Consider the following 15516-nt stretch of genomic DNA (forward strand, 5'->3'; position numbering starts at 1 on the left):
CAACATCCTTCTTTCTTTTCAAGATACTGATCAATTCTGACTTTATTACCTTTGCCTATAGTGGTCCATCACCTAGAATACCTGCTACAAACAGTCTCATCACTTCTTCACTTTATCCATGCCATTGAATGCCTCAGTGACTAGGTGCTTTACCCTGATTTTTCCTCTACTGCTTGAAATTTTTATTATATAAGTTTATTGCTCCAGATTAACTATAAACCTTATAGAATAGAGATTATGCATGACTTAATCATATCCACAGGGCCTAGAATGGTATCTGGTACAGCATAGATGTCCAATGATAGTGTTAATGAATGAATTATTCTTTTTATCTTTGCTGATAGAGAATTTTATCATGTACAAAGCAGTCTCACAAACAATATCTTTATTTTTTATTATAAGTATTATATTTTGTTTGGGGGGCACACCAATATTTTGTTTGGGGAGGTACTCAGGGATTACTCTGGATTCTGCACTCAAATTATATCTGCAGGTTTAGGGGGGAGAACCTGGGTTGGTTGTGTGCTAGACAAACACCCTACCTGCTGTGCTATCGCTCCAGCCCCCAATATCTTAATAAGAACTTTAAAGATTTGGGTTGGAGAGATGTACAATGGTTATGGTGCTTGCCTGCATACAGCTGACCTGGCTTCAATTTGTGGTACCTTTGATGGTCCCCAAACCCCATCAGATGTGATCACTGAGTATAGTCAAGCCTGGCCTACCCAGTACTAGAGCCCCATCATCACCACAAATAAAAGAGCCCCTTTAAATTTTTCGAGTCCTTTGCTCAAAGTTATGTAGCTGTAGAGCAAGTTCTGGGCTTTGCCTTCAAACTCAATTTATTAGGGGCTGGAGCAATAGCAAAGCAGTATGGTGTTTACCTTGCACACAGCTGACCCAGGACAAATTTGGGTTCGATCCTGGTAGTTCCATATGGTTCCCCTGGCCAGGAGCGATTTCTGAGCATATAGCCAGGAGTGGCCCCTGGGCATCACCAAGTGTGCCCAAAACCAAAACCAAAACAAAAAAACCGACTCAATTTATTAGCCACAATATAAAATACCAATTAATAGTAACTAATAATCTGTTAATATTTATAGTATTTTATATAACCACCACTTTAATACTTTGGATTGGTGTTCTTACCATTGCTACTTTACAGTTCAGGAAACAAAATCATAGCTAAGTAACCTACACAAAGTAAGAGAACTGGTAAGAGGAAGAACGCAGAATCTGGGTTTCTTTCTGGCTGACTCTATAGAGACTTATAGCAAACTGACTAGGTGCAGTTTGGTTAGTAGAGACCATTTAGAAACTGCACTACACATGAACTCAAGTTAAAAACACATGGAAAATATCAAATCAAGCTTTCTGCTTTTGTAGCATTAAAGGAAGTTTTCCTTTTCATATCTTAAGGTGGTAATTATTTGTATTTCAAATGCAGTGCACATTGCCTTGTTTTCTGCTCTGAATCCACCTCTAAAAAGTTTAATATTTTTGTTTCTGAAATAAGAAGAATCCTAACTGTATGCACATAGAGGTGTAAAAGAATGTTTTCTGTCTCTTCGGTACCTTTGTGGCCCAATACTCAGATTGCCATTCTCTCTCTGAGCCCAAAATTCCACATCCTCCCTGCCCATCCTGACATGTCTTGTTTCATAAATTCTTGCCTTCAGTTTATCACATAACCTACATTGTGAAACACTCAATTTATTTTTCTTCCATTCGATTTCTTGTTCTTTCTTTTTTTTTTTTTTTAATTTCAGAAGTAGGAGTCTGTTTGCTTGAATGTGATGGCACCAGAGGCAGAAATGTGGCAAAATTTTAAATGGTGAGAAATCGATCAGCTACCAGGTTTTTGAGAAGCAGATTGTGATTCCCAACTCACTTTGTATTGAACTGGACAAGTTAGATGGACTGAAAAAGGTTTATTGACTTCTCTCCTTGTCTTGAAGTCAATCAAGTATTTGTGTATGCTGCCCTTGTGCTCTTTCTAGCTATTCTAATTATTAACTAAAAGTGTGCAAAAATTACTTAAACATAGGTAGGTGGCCTCGAAATATCAAGGCTTATCAGATCTTAAATAAGCATGTACTCCCAAGTTGAAAGACAAATAGTGTGTAGTTTCTAGCTCTTTGTAGCATAAAGACTCATTTCACAGATTTAGAAAATAAACAATTTGGAAAGGGGTCATTTGCCTTGCATGTGGCTAATCTAGGTTCAATCATTTGCATAGCATATAGTTTTCTAAGTACCACCAGGAGTGATCCCTGAGTAGAGTCAGAAATAAGCCCTGAGCACTGCAGGGTCTAGCCCCATAAACAAAAAATAATAAACATACACATAAACAAAAATGAAAGAAACTCTAACTCAGAGCTTCCTTCAGAATATTCTGCACAGTGATCTGAACTGTGATTTTCTCTGTTTCTCTAGATACCTCCAATAAATATTAGTGCCTAGTATAGACTAGGTGTCTTCTATAGTAGACACAATAAATACATGTTAAATTGGAGAAATAATGCAGAAGGTTCTTACTCTGCAAGTGACTGAACCCACTTCAGCCCCAGGTGCTACAGAGTCCCTTAGCACAGATCCAGGTATAATATTCAGGTAAGTAAAAATAAAATAATAAAAATCTAGGTAATATCCAAGTAAGTAATCCAAGTAAATAATCCCTGAGAGCCTCACAGTGTGGCTAGAAAAAAAGATAAACAAAAGCAACAATAACAAACTTTGAGGGCTGAGTAGTAAAGGAGTATAGGCATTAGCCTTGCATATGGCCAATCCCAGATTGATCCTTGGTACCCCTGAGCATTGTCAGAAATCTCTGAGTACCAAGCCAGGAATAACTCCCACTCTTGCTGAGTGTTTCCATAAAACCTTTATTATTTTCTTCTCTTTTTGTCTCTCTATGAACTGACCTTACATACTTCACATGCTTGTTTACACATACACTACAGATCTCATGAACTTTAAGAGTTTAGTTGTATCTGCATCACCTAAAATAGCACCTCCAGATAGCAAATAATGATGAACTTAAAGATCACAGAATTCATTAGTATCAGGCTGTACTCCTTTATTTCTTGTTTTCTCTGTCCTTTATTCCTCCTTGTATATTTTTTTCCTGGGCCAGAGGGACTAAAAACAATCTCATCAATCTCATTAGAGACTTTGAAATCATTCAAATCAAGTTCAGAATTACAGTTTTAAATTTACGCTGGTCATTTCATAAGTAGCTTTAACAACCAGCTAACTGCTATCCCCAGAGGGATGGGGAAAAAAAGCATAAGCTTAATGAATTTGGTCAGACATATCGTGTAACAGATGTCCAACGTGCTGCCATGAGTCTAAATCATAACTATGATGGCTCTGTTTGGCATGTCAAAATGTATTAGAAGTGTTTTATTGGTCACTGTGCAACTTGCTAGATGGAAGGGGAAGGACCATGAAAAATGCAGGAGCTGTGTGTAGTTGCATCTGAAAAGGAATCCTGGAGAAACACAGATAATCTGCTTGCAATGATTCATCAAGTTGGTCCTTTGTTCACTAATTTGAGTGTCAAGTGCAACCATACAATAAAGAATTGCCAAGACCAGATAAGATTCTCCTCAGGCTGCTGCTTTCCTGCCCTAACAACTGGTACTATTCATGCCTAAAGCACAAATTGAATAAATAGCTTCAAGGGCTGGCAATGTGGGATGGTGTTTCAAATTTTTTTTTTTTTCCTTGAAAGGCTAAATCCCCAGCGCTTCTTCCCTTTCCCTAAGTTTGGTATTGTTAGTCATTGCATCAAGTTAAAATAATTTTACCTGTCTTAATATTCAGAATGAGAAAATGCTTCACAAGTTAAAAATAGTTCCTGTTATATCATCAGTCCAGCAATGGATTAGCTAAGATTAAAAAAAAAAAAAAAAAGATTGAAATGTCTTTTTTGGCCTTGAGAAAGCTCTTATTGTGCCTACGGTTCACTTGGCCTGCTGATCATTTTCATCTTAATGTAATCTTTAACATTACACAGCTACAGGTGAGGTGTTAAGTAATACATTAAGACAACTATTCTCCCTGAGTAATTTCACAAGAAATATGGTTTTCACTAAATTAGACATTTAACAAATACTACTTGCAATTCAGTGCAGAGGATTGAGTATCCATAAAACAGACTATTGTAGTATAATTCTCCATATATAAAACAATACATTTTAAATTTTAATTGAAGTTCTGAATGTGAAATTATGGATGGTAGAGCAGTAGAGCATTGCTAAAGAGAACATCAAATGTCTTAGATTCTTGGGAATTAAGCAGTAAATAGTTTTATCTCTCGCAGCCAGAAATCTCTCATTAAAATAAACAATCTACAGGTCCAGTTGATCATGTGGCGTGCTGACAGTTTTTAAAACTTTAAAACTAGGGACCTCCTTAAAAATATAGATTGTAATATATGTATAGCTAATAAAAATGTAGATTGTAATATCTTTTTAAAAAAAAGCTGAACAAAATAAATGAGATGAAATGTAATAGTTGCATACAATTAAACTTACAGGTAAAATGAAGGGGAAAGATATTAGAAAGCTTAGAGTTGGAAAATTGAAAGGAGTAATTTTTAGAAAGCCCATTTAGTGACCAATATTTCCCTATACGAGCCCCACAAATAAGGTGCAAGCTATTAGAACTAGTCCTATGATATTTGGGGATGGGGGGACCACTGACCTGTTTTTTTTTTTTTTTTACCCCAAATGACAAAATCAAAATTTGAGTTTGGAATTCACCAGATGGCTGTCATGTTCAAGAGTCCCAACTGGGCTTTCCTTTCTTCAGACTTGATGACTTCATAAAAGACAAGCTCCGCAGACCAAGAAGAGGTGGGGGAGACGAGCGGGCGTTAACTCTCTCACCCCAGAAATTCCACTCCTAGGCAAAAAAAAAAAAAAAAAAAAAAAAAAAGATGATTACTCGGAGGCTGGAGAGGCGATGCCGAGCTCTCTAGGACCCGGCGGGCGGCGGCGGGCGGCAGTTGTGCGGATCGCAGAGAGACTCGGAGGGTCCGGCTCAGTTTTTAATTCAGTGTCTAAATCTCAGCCTCGGCGGCGCTTTCTGGGTCCCGCGGCTCCCCGGCTCCGCGCACCCCGACTGATCTCCACCGCTTCGCCCAGCATGGACCCCCTGCCAGAAAAAGTGAGCCCGGACGCGCGTGCCTGAGGGATTGTGCACAAAAGAGGTGCCCAAAATGAAGACCCTGATGGTGAGTCGTTTGTGGCAACTCCTCCGGGTACCACCGGCGGGGACCCCCATCCTTAACCGTGGCACCGTGTCCCAAGGACGCACGGGGGAGCTCCCGGGGCGCTTAACCCCGCGTCTCCAGGTCGCTTGTTCGGAAGGGACAACTTTCCTTCCACCAGCTCTGGGTTCCCTTCCCTGAGCCCCGGCTTTGCATGTTCGGGAATTGGGGGATCAGGATGCAAATTGGGGTTTGCCCAGCCAGCGCTCCTGCATCTGGGGCTGGAGGTCCGCGAGGGCGCAGCGGAGAGAATGGGGCTTACTTTGCACGGGGTGGGGGGGCGGGAAGTGGGGGTGTGCAACGCCACCCCGTTTGGCTTCCATCCACTAAGTGGGGGTGCGGAGAGGGACTTTCTGGTCCTATTTCAAACTTGCAAGATAGAACCTCCACTGGTGGGAAAAAGAAAAAGAGGGAGACAGAGAGAGAGATGAGAGAGAGAGAGAGAGAGAGAGAGAGAGAGAGAGAGAGAGAGAGAGAGAGAGAGAGAGAGAGAGAGAGAGAGAGAGAGAGAGAGAGAGAGAGAGAGAGAGAGATGAGCAAAAGAAAGAAGAGAGTAAGAGACAGACGGTGCAAGATCTGCGATTCCAACTGCTGAGCGTGGACAGTGGGTCCCCGGGCACCCCGCAAAGTGACAGCTCTCCCCTGCCCAGGGCTCAGTCCGCCGCGCACCAACCCGCCCCCTGCCGAGGGACCTGGGAGGCGGCGGTGGCCCGGAACAGCGACCAGCCGGGAGTGTCCCCAGGAGTGTCCCCGGTGGCACCATCGCTTGGAACTCGGGTCAGCTTTGGTCCTCCCGACCCCAGCGCGGTTCTTTTATTTGCACTTTCTGGCCTGATGGACTGACTCTCAGGCTCTCTCTCTCTTTCTCTCTCCCGCAGCGCCATGGTCTGGCAGTGTGTTTAGCGCTCACCACCATGTGCACCAGCTTGTTGCTTGTATACAGCAGCCTCGGCGGCCAAAAGGAGCGGCCGCAGCAGCAGCAGCGGCAGCAGCAACAGCAACAGCAGCAGCAGCAGCAACAGCAGCAGCAACAGCAGCAACAGCAAAGGCAGCAGCAGCAGCAGCAAAGGCAGCAGACCGCGGCGACAGGCAATGCACAGCCCTCGATGGAGAGCAGCCCGCAGTCGCGCCCCGGGTCACCCCCTGCACCGCGGCCGCTGGAAGGATACCTGGGCGTAGCGGACCACAAGGTGACAGCTCACCTGCCACCTGGGGATCCCCGCACACTTGAGCGGGAAGGCGCCGTGAGTAGGTGCCCTTCAGAGGCTGGATGGAAGGGGGAGTGGACCGGCTGGTGTGTGCTTGGGGATGGATAGATCTGATTTGGGGTTAAATTCCTATCTGTCTGAACTAGGCAGGATGCAAAGTTTTTATTTTATTTTATTTTATTTTATTTTTGTCCGCTCCCTCAACCCCCCAGGGAAAAGGATGGGATGACAAGATTCCAAAGTCTAATTTTCCTAACTGAAAACGACCCTGAAACTAGAATCCCTGAGTCCCCAATATTTCAGCTACCAGTGAGTAGCTGCACTACTGATGCCTCCAGTTAGGTGTCTAGTTGCACCCTGGTAGGAAGACACCCCGCGATGGGATCTAGGTGGTGTGAGTAGCAGAAAACCCTAAATGAGTTGCAGCCAATGCTGAGGCTCCAAATTCTCCTGTCATTCTGCTTGGGATGGTTCTATTTCTCTGGGTTGCCCAGGGGAGCAGTGCCCAGGCTGGCATAGAAGGGCTGAGCTTCCATTGGCTTGAAACGCATCACCCAGGGTCTGGTTCCCTCTGCCTTCTGGGAAGCTGCTGCATGGCTTGGCTATTAATGAATAAAATGAATTTTTTAAAAAATAGAGACTTCTTTCCCTGAAACAATAAATGCATGCCTTCGCTGTGTGAAGCCTTTGGGAGTATCCTAATCCAGTTTTCTGATTCTGGAAAGATATTCTAACACAGTTTAAAGGTATTCCCCATTATTTGAAACTCTAATATAGTTTTTATTAAAATTCAGTTCCATTCTGCATCGGCTTTATAGAGGTAAAGAATTTCTTGCAACTACCTAACTTTTTAAAGTCGACTTTTTAAAATATTATTAGATTTCTGCAACTTTCATGGTTCCGGACTAAAGTAATATTTGGCAGCTTCTCCTTTCTGTGACAAGATTGTAGACTTAAAAAAAGTCAAACTTTTTACTTGTTTCTTTTTTTAAGTGCCAGTCAAAATATGACCAACTTGTGCAACTCAAAGTAGTACTAAGGATTTGGGAGGGTCCAGGATCTAACCTTTTAGGGATCTTTGCCTGGGAGTGGGAGGTGTACTTCAAAATGTGGACAGAACGTTGGCTACCAAGAGAGAAAGATAAAATGTAGAAAGAATGATGGCATCTGCATCAAAGTGCCAAAAACTCTACTGCTGTAGTTGAGAGGTGCAGAAGATTGCTATTCAGGAAGCATGAAGGAAAGTTTCTTTGTACATGTTGAACTCGCGCTGGAAAGAATTCAGGTAGAGAGGAAAGAGGGATCTTGCATTAGGAATATTTTAGTGTGGGAGAGACACTGGTGGAGTACTTTCAAAACCCAAAGGGCAGAGGGTCTTCAGTCTTAGAACTGCATCTTCAGTTTTTCTCTGTAAGCTGTGAATTTGCTTTGTATTTGTAGTGTATAGTTTAGAGATCTAGAGTTCTCGAGAAGTCTATACTTTGGCTTCAGAATGGAAATATGTGATATTTATCTATAACTAGCATGTTATATATAAACATTCACGTGGCTGTTGTTTTGTTGAAATAACTATCTAGCATCTGTATAGTTTTAATTAATAGGGAAGGTCAAAAGGTAAATTCACTGAAAGCTTTGACCTTCCTTTGGGAATGTATTCCCAATATTTTCCTTCCTGTGGGTCCTGATGTACAGAAAGCAAGACTGTTAATAGCCTAGAGGCTATTAACATCAGAGCCCTTTTAATTAAAAATAAATACAGCCCTTTGGAAGGAGAAGGAATGTTGAAGCTCTGAGAAATGAAGATGATCTGGAGTCAAAATTATATTATAAACTGTGAAGTGTTTTGTGAGTGAGAACTATGTGTGAAGTTCTTGGAATCCATAAATGTGGTTAGAAAGGTCTTTGAAGATAATTGATGCTAATGAAATACTGTCACAGCAGACCAATGTCTCTCAAATTTGATGGAATTGAGCCCCACCTGGAGAAAAGGAACCACTGAAAAAAATCTTACAAATCTCTGTTTTCTCAATAGACCATACCCCAACTGTCCCACAGAACTTTTTTCCCTAAATGCAATCATTGATCCTCTTTACAACTACTATTTAGATGGCTGAAAATGAGGCACAGACTGACTTTTGACTCCATGAAGGGACGTGGATAAAATGTTTCTTTTATTCATCCAAAAGTTGCTGTTTAGATAGATTGATTTATGATTTTCCTATTGTCTGGCTTGAGCAGAGTTAGAAATCGTTTGTTGGCTTTGGGGAAATTTTCGAGGAAAATTTTTACCAATTAACATAAGGACGGGTAAGAAATGAAAGCTTTTCTATTCTTTTATGCTGCCAGATGATACTTTGATTGCTTATAGTTTTTTTTTTTTGCACTCTCATCAGGCCTTAGAAAAATTATAGGATGTGCTGAATGTGATGACCACCAAGCCATATGCTGCTGCATATTAAATCAGAATTCCAACAGACTTTTTATTTGCTGTTGATTTACAGAGTCTGGAGAGCATTACAGATACCATTTAGGAAAATGGTCACATCTCCATGGCTGGAGGTCCCAAAGTGTGATAAATATGTAGTGTTTATTTCAGTTACACGATGGCATTAACTTTCTAGCTCCAAGATTAAATTCAACAGGTGGTCCTAATCCCCAGCACCTGAATCTCACAAATTACAGTCTGTCTACAATGATAGTCTTGTCTCCTAGGGCTGCAGTCTGAATTACTGGGAGATTAAATCACTATGTACTTTTGTTGATAGACATGCTGCAAGTCAAGTCAGTGATGAGCAATATGTGTTGAAGCCTAAAATAGCACTTTTCCATGGTCGCATTTCCTTCTCCCTCTTTTACAAATGATGGGAACTGAAATTGTAATTCACAATGACCAAGTGAAGCCTGCTTAGCATTTCTTGTGATAAAGAAGGCACTTTATTTTCTTAGACTGTTTTTCTTTATCCCACAGTGTTTGCTCAGACCTTTCCCCCACAAAGGTTCACCAATTCATTTACATCCAGTTACATGTCTGTCACTGCAGCTACTATAGCTGGATCCTGGCATTACTCCCAATTCCTTCGAGTAGAAATATCATGGATTTCGAACCAGGTCAGCCAAACACTGACAAAAATAGCTTTGAGAATTTTCTGTTTTTAAAGTTACAAAATACCATATAATCAAACTAAAAGATACCTCTCTCTCTGTCTCTCTGAAATAAAAGTTCATTTTTGGGCCAGAAAGATAGCATGGAGGTAGTGCATTTGCCTTGCATGGAAGACAGTAGTTCAAATCCAGGCATTCCATATGGTCCCCCGAGTGTGCCAGGAGCAATTTCTGAGCATAGAGCCAGGAGTAACCCCTGAGCACTGCCAGGTGTGACTCCAAAACAAACAAACAAACAAGTTTATTTTTAAATTAAGCTCTACTTTAGGATATTTGAGCCATGTAGTATATAATAACTAATTCGGACCCCAAAAATTTCAAAGTGAGCTAAATCGGTGTTCAAGTATTACAAAAGAAAATCTGTCAACTATAGTGAAACCCTATTAACACAAAGCACCTACCAAAAGAGTTGTGAAAAGAACAGTTTTTTTTATAGGTAAGGAATTACAGCATTGTGGTTGCCTTTTAAAAAAAGAAGTTTGTTCTTAAAGAACAAGAAGTATTTCTTGACTTTTTCATAGGGTTAGTCCCAAAATATTTCTAGCCATGCTCAATTCTGGTACTTTTTATGCCTCAGGATCTTTGCATTTCCTATTTCCTCTCTTCATGGGGAAAGTCTTGCTCAAAACTTCCTGGTTCATTCAGTTTTTATGCTGCTTGCTATATTCTAAATTGCTGTATTCTTGTAACCCTTTATTATCTGAGTCTGTTTTATTTTCTTTAGAATACTTAATGTTTTCTGAATTAATCTAAAAGTTTACTTTGGCTATTGTCTGTCCTCTCTCCCAAAACATCAGATGCTTATCATCTAAGCATCCTGAGACACTTAGGTTGAGAGCAAAGTATGTGGTGACCAGTTTAACCCTAGTTTTTATATCAGTACATGATCCTTAATGATCACACAAATATTTACGAAAGAAATTAAAATAATTGGAGGTGAAAAGGGCAAGAAGGACAAGGTCAGTGCTACCTCTTCTATGTGAAGTGCTTTTCTACAAGAAAGATCAAACCTTGCTATGTCTCATATTTCTTTATTGAAAATAATAATAATAATAATAATAATTATGCAATTGAAAGAAGAAGAAATCATTTAAAAACATAAGAATAGGGGCTCGAGTGGTAACACAGTAGGAAGGGCATTTGCCTTGCACACAACAGACCCAGGTTCAAATTTTATTTTCCCATATGGCCCCCTGAACCCGGCAGTAATGATTCCTGAGCATAGAGCCCGGAGTAACTTCTGAACTCTGCCAGATGTGGCCCCAAAACCAAAAAATAAAAAAAGAATCTTGGACCAGGGATGTAGCATATCGATAAGCTTGTGTGTGTATGTATGTATGTATATATATATGTATATATGTATGTATGTATGTAAGTATAAAAGACCCTAGATTCTAGCACTAGTACTACCAAAATATAAATAATTAAATAAATAAATTATTTAGGAATTAACATTTTTAGCAAGCTTCCTTGATTCTTGTGCACATTATGGTTTAAGAATCATCACCTGAATTGTGTTAAATTTGTAACAAATTAAATCAGAGTTTTAAGCTTTGTCTGTATAATTCAATCTCTGATGATATTTATTCCAATTTGCTGGTATTGTTTAAAGTTTTCTCTCTACACTGTTTGGTAATCATCTCTTGGATAACTGAGATGTTATATTTCCAACCTTTAACATAATAGCGAAGATAGGACTGGTCTTCAATAAATATTTGTTGGATAACTGACTATATAAATATTTTTAATTTATTCTCATGCAAACTTGTCTTAAGAGTATCTATTTGAAGATTCTAAAGGGAAATAGCTATACCTCATAAATATCAATTTATCCTACCACCACTTGTACTTCTGTAACTATTTTAATTCTACAGTCTTGTTCTAATCAGATATCTAAAATATACTCAGAATTTTAGAGCTAGAAGGAAAGCTTCAAAATTATCAAAAGGAATTCATGAAGGGTGGCAGATTTGCCCAGTCTCCTGCTAGTGGCAAATCTGGGGTTGTAATGTGGGTCTCTGATGTGAATCTCATTATCATAAGAGAAATTCAGTGCCAATATCTTCTCAGCAGTGACTCAACATTATTTGAACAGAATTTATTACAACGAAGATCCTAGGCCTACTCAGTTATTGGGAAGAAATAAATATTTAAACATCTTATTATTCATAAATGAATTTGAGAATATGCCTCTGGACAGTTAAAATAAGCACTTCCACCAATGGACTTAGCGGTGGGCACTCTAAAGGCTATATAAAATGCATGGTACCAATGTAATTGGAACAATTTGCAAATCAGAGGGGATCTTACCTTTCAAAAGTAAACTAAGCTGAAAGGAGTGTCATGTTTAATTATTTGCAGAAAAATGTCGTGACCAAAACCCTCATTAAGGGAGTTACCTTCCTCGTTGTGGGGGGAGTTGGTTGCACATCATCTGCAGAGCCAGTTAGCCAAGAGTTTGAAGTACTGCATTCTGCAGGCAGCCACTGATTTCTTTTAAATTCTGGTATGTAACACTCATCCAGAATTAGAATCACTTTAATAAAAACTGCTTTCCCTAAGATGGAGAAATGAAACTCTAGTCAACATAGTGAGGAAACTCACGTGTTATATTTTTTCAGTGGCTAAGGTCTATGTTTCTGAGAACCTCAAAAGTCTAAGGATATCATGGTATATTAATACGCAGAGACAAAGCATTTTTTTGATGGAAAGCATAGTTGAAAATTAATTTCACATTGGAGACTTTGCATAGTGGCCTTTAGTCTGCTTATGCATAGTCTGCTCATGCCTTACATGACTTCCCATTGCCTGAAGTATTGAGGCAGATTCCTTAGAATGACTTGCAGAAATAGCCAGATAAAGTCTGTCTGACTTTTCTAATCTCACTTCTCACCTGCCCCTCTCAGCCCAGGTGTCATATACCCTAGAAACTTCACTACTCTTTCACACATCCTGTTCTTCCATTAAGAAATACCTTTTCTCCTTTTATTTCCCAGCTAAAGAGAACTGAGTCCCAGCTCATTTCTCTCCTTCCTAAAGTTTTCCCAGACACATGCTCAGTGCAGAGGTGATCTGACATTATCTTCTGACTCCAGCAGTCAGTAGATCACTGAATCTACAATATCTATGTGTCAGACACAGGATTGTCAAGGAGAGGAAGAACATTGTCCCTACCTTGAAAAATTCATAGTGGAGAAGAAAAATAATTTCTGTTTTTTTTTAACAAGCAAAGCATTATATCTTGTACATACTTTTGATTTGGCAATCTACTTCGGTTAGGCAATCACAAATCTTTCTATTTTAATATCTCCAGAAGCCAAAAATGGTATCTCAGATATGCTGGTATTCAACACATCTCTGTTAAGTATTGTGTGGATAGAGCCCTGCTTTAATTATATGTAATAGAAAAGATTTGGATCCATTTTAGTAATTACAGGAAGTATTGAAACAATAAAAGGGGAAAATGAGTTCAAGTATATGGCACATAGTTTTTAATTCTGTCCTTTAAACACAGAGAAGCATCCACTGACCTTTTCTGATGTTTACTGATAGATATTGATATACAGGAATCCCTGTACTACAGAACAGTATGTTTTCATGGGATTTAGGGGACAGGCTAAGTCTTTTTCTTATGAGTTCTATGACACATCATGTAATGTTTAGACTTGACTTTATTTGTAGAAGCAACAATTAGGAGGTTGGAAAGATAGCACAGTAGGTAAGGTGGGTTTGGCTTGCTCATGGCCAACCGAAATTAGATTTTCAGCTTCCCATATAGTTGCCTGAACAGTGCTAGAAGTGTTTTCTGAGCATAAAGCCAGATTGAGTCTGAACACCACCGTATATGGCTGTGAAACATCAATAAAAAGATGCATAAGTTTGGGGCCGGATCAAGTGGTAGGGCATTTGCCTTGCACATGTTAACCTAGGACAGACCGCGGTTCTATCCCCCAGAGTCTCATATGGTCCACCAAGGCAAGAGCGATTTCTGAGTGCATAGCCAGGGATAACCCCTGAGCATCACTGGGTGTTGCCCAACAACCAAAACAAACAAACAAATAAAAACATAAGTTAAACTGAAATTATTTATTCCCTCATTTATCAAATAGTACTGTATACCTAAGACACACTTACTATTGTTTGTAGAAACTAGAAAACAGCTCTGAATTAGTTTTGACTAGTGATTTCATGAAACAGATTTACAGGGAGACAGATGAACAGACATAAAATTACAGTGCAGGGGCTGGAGAGATAGGATGGAGGTAGGGCATTTGCCTTGCATGCAGAAGGACAGTGGTTCAAATCCCAACATCCCATATGGTCCCCCGAGCCTATCAGGAGCGGTTTCTGAGCATGAAGCCAGCAATAACCCCTGAGCGCTGCTGGGTGTGACACTCTCCCAAAAAAATTACAGTGCAAATTTGAATCAAAATGTTGTATACTATGTAATTCATGGAGATTGGAGTTTATTCTGAAAACTTTGGAGAATTTTATGGCCATTTCCAGTGGTGATCGAAGGACTATATTAATTAAGCCCAGGACTTCCATATACAAAACTTGTATTCAAATACTCTATATCACTAACTATAGAGATAATCCTTAAAGAATATTTAGGATAGTGGATAACCCACTGAGGTTGTATTTTAGTGAATCACTATGACCTTGGAATTGTATAGGTCAGAGCAATGCTAGGTTATAGAAGAGGGACCAGTGAGCAGCTGTTTTTGTGATCTAAATGAGCGATGCTGGTGGCCAGAGAGAAGAGCCCTGAGGTATCTGTCTCAGTGTCTCAGTCCATCCGCGATGGCCACCCCACTGTGTGGAAGCAGACTGTCTGAATGCATCTTCGTGAGTAACAGAAGTGTTTGGGGTTTAGGATTGCCTCACAGTAGTTAATGACGAGAGTTTCAGTATGATCCCAGATGGTGTTTCAACTTTGTCTAATTTTGAACCTCACAGCTCATCCTAATACCACATACTGACAAGCAAAACAATGGCTTTTTTGGTAAAGGCTGAATCAAGCTGTTTGTGGAGACTCCATAATGCCTACTGGTTATGAGAGAAATTAAATCCACCTGCAATAGTGCAATTTAAGCCTAGAAAACTGTGCTGGAAGATGCTCAGTTCTACTGGGAAGGACTTTATTCTAAAATAAACTTATCCAAAGAGACTTTGGTGCATAATACATCTTACCAGATATAGATCTTTTGGAAGTATGATGGAGGAAATGCTTTCATTTCCATTCATAGTTACAGAGAGAGCAATAATCATTCTTCTAAATCACTTGTTTGCTAACAACTAAGAAAAGTAAAGTACCTGTTTCACTTGCATTGGAAGGAAATTGGCTATAAAGTCATGTACATTTTACCAAGAGGGAGTATGATTCCTACTTCACTAAGGAACATTTGGTGGGGAACAATATCTGTATCTTTGTATATAGGTATGTATGGATGAATGAATTCTGGTTTTATGGGACTCATATTTGGAGATACTTGGAAATGTCACACCTGCCAGATGGTTTTCAGGGATTTCCAACTTGTCTTGCATTTCTTGAAGTGATATCTGCTTCTGCTTTGTATGAGAAATCATAAATCTGTTTTTATTTTTCATTTCACTTGTTTCAAATTGTGAATTATCTGAGTATTGAGAGTGATGCATTCTTCTTATATGTCAGACTATAGGAAATAAGAGTCAAAGAATTTGTGTAGTGTCCCACCATCAATGACCCAGCAAGAATGAATGAAGCTAGATGTCACTAATTCCTTTAATTGTACCCACTATTCTTTTTTTTTTTTTTTTTTTTTTTTTTTTGGTTTTTGGGCCACACCCGGCAGTGCTCAGGGGTTACTCCTGGCTGTCTGCTCAGAA

General features: G+C 39.7%; 1 protein-coding gene across 1 annotated transcript in view; it reads left to right on the forward strand.

Annotated features, from left to right (window-relative positions):
• Positions 1-5042: 5042 nt before the first annotated feature.
• Positions 5043-15516, forward strand: part of ST6GALNAC5 (ST6 N-acetylgalactosaminide alpha-2,6-sialyltransferase 5) — a 196092-nt gene continuing 185618 nt past the window's right edge. The window contains exons 1-2 of the mRNA XM_049771782.1: positions 5043-5242; positions 6157-6468. Coding sequence (XP_049627739.1) covers positions 5228-5242; positions 6157-6468 — 327 coding nt within the window. The 5' untranslated portion in view covers positions 5043-5227. The remainder of the gene's footprint in view (positions 5243-6156; positions 6469-15516) is intronic.

The sequence above is a fragment of the Suncus etruscus genome, chromosome 4, assembly GCF_024139225.1.
Source record: "Suncus etruscus isolate mSunEtr1 chromosome 4, mSunEtr1.pri.cur, whole genome shotgun sequence".
NCBI classification, from domain to species: domain Eukaryota; kingdom Metazoa; phylum Chordata; class Mammalia; order Eulipotyphla; family Soricidae; genus Suncus; species Suncus etruscus.